Source organism: Sinocyclocheilus grahami, unplaced genomic scaffold, assembly GCF_001515645.1.
Source record: "Sinocyclocheilus grahami isolate Dianchi unplaced genomic scaffold, SAMN03320097.WGS_v1.1 scaffold5084.1, whole genome shotgun sequence".
Lineage (NCBI taxonomy): Eukaryota > Metazoa > Chordata > Actinopteri > Cypriniformes > Cyprinidae > Sinocyclocheilus > Sinocyclocheilus grahami.
In genome coordinates this window covers 711-6,121 of record NW_015509866.1, presented here as the reverse complement: position 1 = coordinate 6,121, position 5,411 = coordinate 711, and the positions used below count along the sequence as shown (strand labels likewise).

At 38.8% G+C, this 5,411-nt stretch overlaps 1 protein-coding gene across 1 annotated transcript; it reads right to left on the bottom strand.

The window, feature by feature from the left end:
- Positions 1-319: 319 nt before the first annotated feature.
- Positions 320-5,409, bottom strand: LOC107577088 (pollen-specific leucine-rich repeat extensin-like protein 2; the record flags this gene model as incomplete). Its single annotated transcript, XM_016263199.1, has 10 exons — positions 320-354; positions 462-594; positions 919-1,078; positions 1,376-1,523; positions 1,632-1,666; positions 1,856-1,881; positions 2,426-2,520; positions 2,630-2,939; positions 3,023-3,172; positions 4,315-5,409. Coding segments are annotated over 10 exons (2,187 nt in total), but the record flags the coding sequence as incomplete, so codon positions are not given.
- Positions 5,410-5,411: the final 2 nt, after the last annotated feature.

Here is a 5,411-nt window from a genome sequence, read left to right as displayed (position 1 = left end):
AAGCTTGCAGATGGATCCACACGTCTCACGTCTCGTCAGCCCCATGACACTAATACATACCATGGTGCTTCAAGATGCTATTACTATTAAAGTAGTGTCCAAAAAAACATAGTGTTACTATGGTACAACCAAAGTGGATCAGAGAATATTTGATGCATAATGTGGGGGCGGGATTTTAAGCCAATGAAATTTCACAGTGGGCGGGGCTAGTTAGTACAACACAGCAGAAAGTAATCAATAAAATATCATGTTGCTTACTGTGGTCATGACTTGTTAAAACGCATATTATAAATAAAATAAACAAAAAGAAGGTACTTACAGCTCTCATGGTTCATGCCATAATGCTCTGAGGTCCTAAAAACACAGATGGAAAAAAATGACTCTTCCATTTGTAATAATAATTTTTTAGCACTCAGTGCTAGCTTAGCGGGTTGTTGCAAGCCTAGTTTTTCTATGACTACCTGCTGCCTGTACTGGTGGCCTCTGGGTCCTTGTGTCCATTGCCTCTGGATCTGTTAGATGCTGTTGTCATCTTCCCCAGCTCCATAATGCCATTGATGTTCAAATCCACACCCTCCACCGGAACATAGCCGTCTGAAAAACAACACACAGCACATTGCCAATCTACATTCCAGCGGAAGCATCAGAAAAATGAGATAAGCGCTTACATACACAGATAAGTCAAAGCTCAAGGACTCGTTCAGTTGCTTGCTCAGTGACAGATCTACTTAGGCATTTAGTCCTTATCAGGGTAAATTCATAGCAATGCTTATTTTCCGCACCTCATTTATCTGTTAAACTAATTTAACGTGATGCTAATTATATGCGACTTTTGCAAGAGCAAAGATATGCGCATAATGACGCTAAATTAATTCCTGTGTTTGTCGGCTGTGTATTTGTTGTGTGTGTTTAGCTCACATTTGTTGTTGCTGTCCTTTGCCAGCCATTTTCCTTTAGGGCAGCTGTTGGTGCGGATGATGCTCACGGTGTCTCCAACCTTCACCGGTAGGTCGTTTTTACGGCCCTTACAGTCCTCGATCACTTTAACATGATAAATGGGCTCTTCCTGGCCTGTGATCTGCATTAAATATCAACACACACAGACAGTTACATTAGCATGTGCTCATCACTTAACTGACCTTGCCATGTGCATTAAAAAAGGACCCTGGCTGTTAACGAGAAATATAAATGTACGGCTCATTTCATGTTTGATTATTAAAACTGTTGGGTTTTAGTGATGGCAAGTGCACCTATTGATTTGCTTGAGGAGTGGGATGTGGATTGTAATAAGTACTGGATTTTGAGAGTTTAATAAGCAATAATCGTGCAGAATTATTGGTGCTAGCACAAATACTTACATGTAAAAAAAAATTACCTTAAATTTTTTCCTCATTTCATTTTCTTTCTTTTCTTTTTCTTTCTGCTCCTTTTTTTCTCGTTCCTTCTCTTTCTCTTTTTCCTTTTCTCGCTGTTTCTCTTTTTTCTTTAATTCTTTGTCATCTGCCACTTTTCTTGAGTTCTTCCTGGGGATCGAAGACTTTCATCATTACATTCAGATAAGATGTTTCGGGAATGTAGACACAGTTTAATATTGTGAATTTGCTAATTAAAAATAAATTGCTGCTACAAACCTGGCGAACAAGCTTTTCTTGGGAGCCTCCTCCACCTGAATAGGTTGGGGTGATTAATAGATTAGAATTAAAAGACAACATACAGAACATACAATAAGAAGATATGAAAAATAGGTGATAATGCTACAAATGCTGCAATCATAAGGTCCTGACATCAACCCAACCGTAAGACCTTAAACTGTTATTCTAAAACAATTTTAAACAACAACAGCGGTAAAACTTACCACTGCCGGTGTATCAGCATATGGATCTAGGTTTCAAACAATAGGAAACATACGTCAGTGAGTAGAATACTTTGAAGATAGAAGTAGAAGTAGAATCTAAAATAAACGAATGACATGACAATTTCCTGTGTGTTTATCGTTTTTGTGAATCAGAAGGTCATCAGAGATGAGATTACTGGGAACAAAAAATAACTACACTGCAAAAAAATAAAATAAATAATATTCCTGTTTTTGTCCTGGTTTCCAGTTAAATATCTAAACATTAAATAACATTAAACAAATATGATCATGTACTTGAGAAGCAAAATCATGTAAGAATAAAAGACCTGATTTCAGAGAATTTTACATCAAACGGCAAATTATTTTTCTTGTTTTAAGCATAAATCATATTGTAAATTGTATTCATGTCAAAATAATTTGAAAAAAGTTAAATTTTTTGGAAATTTGATCTTTAATGAATGTGTTAATGATATATATTCACTCACATACACATACACAATTTTTTTTGAAGAACCGGAGGAAAACAAGAAGAAAAAAAGGAGTACTTTAGTGAAGACTTCTTCCACTTACTCTTTGGAGGCCCTTTCTGTTTCTTAGTCTTTGCTGTTTTGCCTTTTTTACTGTCTGATTGATCTTCAAAGACATTGTCACCTCTTTCAAGGGTCCTGGAGGAAAGTCAGAAACAAAAATGTCACTCAGTGTTCAATACCGATAACATATATACATTTTTTTTTTCTGTAGCCATACTGAATTATCATGAATTTAATGGCTTACCCTGATGGAGTCAAGGCAGGTGAGCTTCGCACTGAGTCCTGATGTACTACAGTTTGAGTTTCTGGATATGGAGAGCCAGAGTTCATAGACCCATAATCCACATCTCTATCCATGTTCGGAAACACATCATCTTTCAACTGTTGTTTTGGCCTCAACTGTTTCAGGAAGGCTTCCTCATGAACTGAAACCGGCCTTTTGGTACTTGAAGCTGATGATGGTACTGATGGAGGCCTAAAGGATGAAAGTGCTGGAGCCTCAGGTTCCTCAACATCTTCATAACTCTCGAATGAGTTGTCGTATAGTGACTCTTCTGAAGAAGAAAGATTTTCATTTATTTATTTAGTGGACAAACACTTGGCATAGAGTTTCAGATTTTTGGAGTAATTATGTTACCATGTGTTTCTAGAGAGTCAGATGGTATTGTGGGAATCTGGAAGTATCTGGCAGAAGACTGAGTTGGTTTCTCAAGTGGGGGATCCACAATGGGAGTCCTTCTGGGCGGCGGGGGAGGAGGATTCACTGGTTTGACCACTGTAACCACCCCTGCAGAAACAAGACAATAAATACTAGCATGGACAACCATGGACCACCACCACCAAGACATACATAAACAGAACCTCTACAGCTGCATCTATGAAATGACCAAAACGTTTTAAGAATGAATCAAAATAAAGAAAGGTGTTTACTTAAAACAAGAAAATGTGCCAAACTTAATTCAATATAGTATTGCTTTCTAATGCAATTTTGCTTAAGTAAATGTATCTTGTTGATGTTCATTGGATATTTTTATTGTAAAGGAAAGTGTAATTTTTGCATGCATTTATTTCATTCTGAAAGTAGTAAGAAAAAAAAACACTAAAATAATACGCCTCAAGAAGAAGCATGAGGAATAGATCGTGAACTGAGAAAGTTATGTCTGCAAAGCCGATGAAAATGGCGAGGTCAAGGAAACAGCAGGTAGCACAGGACTATGGAATGAAAATGGAGCAAGCATGATGTTTATACTTATAAGCCTAATCAAATACACAAGACTATAGTGAGGAGAGTGAATTGTGTATTTTCACAATTTTAGGGGATGTAATCATATTTAATACCACATAATTGACAGTAGAGGTCATTTCAATTTCAGGCTGTAATGAAAGCAATTATTTTCTCTGTAAAGATGTTTCTAAACTATGAGAAATATGGTCTAGCTACAACAATTGCTTATGAGAATATACTGTATGTAAGCCTAATTAGCATTTAGTTGAACTGAAAACTAAAATGGCTCAGTTTCACAGCTATTTCCTTGAGACAGAATATTTTTTGTTATTCTGATTATGAAAGATATGTTACCCAACATAGCTACAATAGCCTTACATATCTTGCATACCAACCCTGAAGTATGGAATCCACCTAACTTCTCAAGGGCAAAAAAAGGTATTTAAACACTGTTTTCCACAGCTGATTAAGATTTTGTGCTCTTAGGAAGAGCAATACTGCATAACATTTCTGAAACTGCCAGAACTTCGTCTGAGACTCTTTTGCAAAGTCAATTAAGCATCCATCTGTGCAAATGTCACACTTATTCATACATGACTGCCCTAAAACAAGAGAAACCTTCTATCTTGGACGAAATTTATCTCAGACAGCAAAACCGTGGCTAAGATTGTACAGTGTGAACCCTGCTTTAAATAGATACTTACTGTGATCAAAGCCATTAACCTCAGCAGTTTCAGGTAGGTGGGTTTTAGGTGGCAACAGAGTATGATCCACATAGTCAACTGGAGGGAGGTTAGGGATATCAAATACTTCTGGTACAGGTGGGGCTTCCTCAGGCAATGTTTCTAAAGTTGTGGCAAGTTGTGGTGAGGCTTTTTCAGGTGGAGCTAGATTAGGTTGGGTCACCTCAGTTGTGGCAGTCTCAGGCAGAGGTGTGAGAGTTTCAGGCAGAGGTATCTCGGGTGTAGCTGTCTCAACTAGGGTTGTATTTTCAGGTATAAATGTATTTTCAGGTGTGGTACCCAGTGGACTCACTGTGGACTTTCTCTTGGCCCTTTCCAGAAGGTTAAATATACGGCTATCCTGTGGTGACCTTTTTACAGAGGCCATCTCCTCTGCTCTTGCCAAGGCTGAGAGGGCTGAAAGTGGCTTGGTTGAGGACTGGTCCTCTTTAGACCTCTCTGGGTTAATAGGTTTTGTATTCTCCAGTAACACGTCTATAGGTGCAGTAGGAGTATGAACTTCTGGAGGAGGGCTTGAGACTGGACCAGGTGTATATTCTAAATGATTCACCAAGGGCCCTGGAGATACTGCTGGAGGGGTGGATGGGGCAGGGGACCTGGAGATAACTGGACTTGTGGGAACTGGGGTGAAAGATGTACGTATTGCTGGAGTGGGTATAGCTTGCTCAGAAAAGTCTCCATCTGGAAAGTCTTCATCAAAAACAGGGGGTGGAATATCAGTGAATTCTGGAGGTGGACTTCCTTCAGGAGGAGGAAATACTTCTGATAAACTGAGCATATGTATATTTGGTTTAAGAGGTTCAGTGTCAGGAAGAGTTGAAATAGAGCTTTCTGGCTTTGATTTAGGAACAGCTTGAGAGGGAATGATTGATGTTGGGATGGCTGGTTCAGGAATCTTTGGCTCGGGAATCTTTGGCTCAGGGCTTGCAGAGGTCAAACAGATTGGAGCTGGAATACTTGTTGCAGGAATGTTGGGGACAGGAGGTGTTCCAGTCGATGTCTGAGAAGGTACAACAGCCTTAGGGACAACAGGAACACTTTGAGTAGGGGGATTCGCT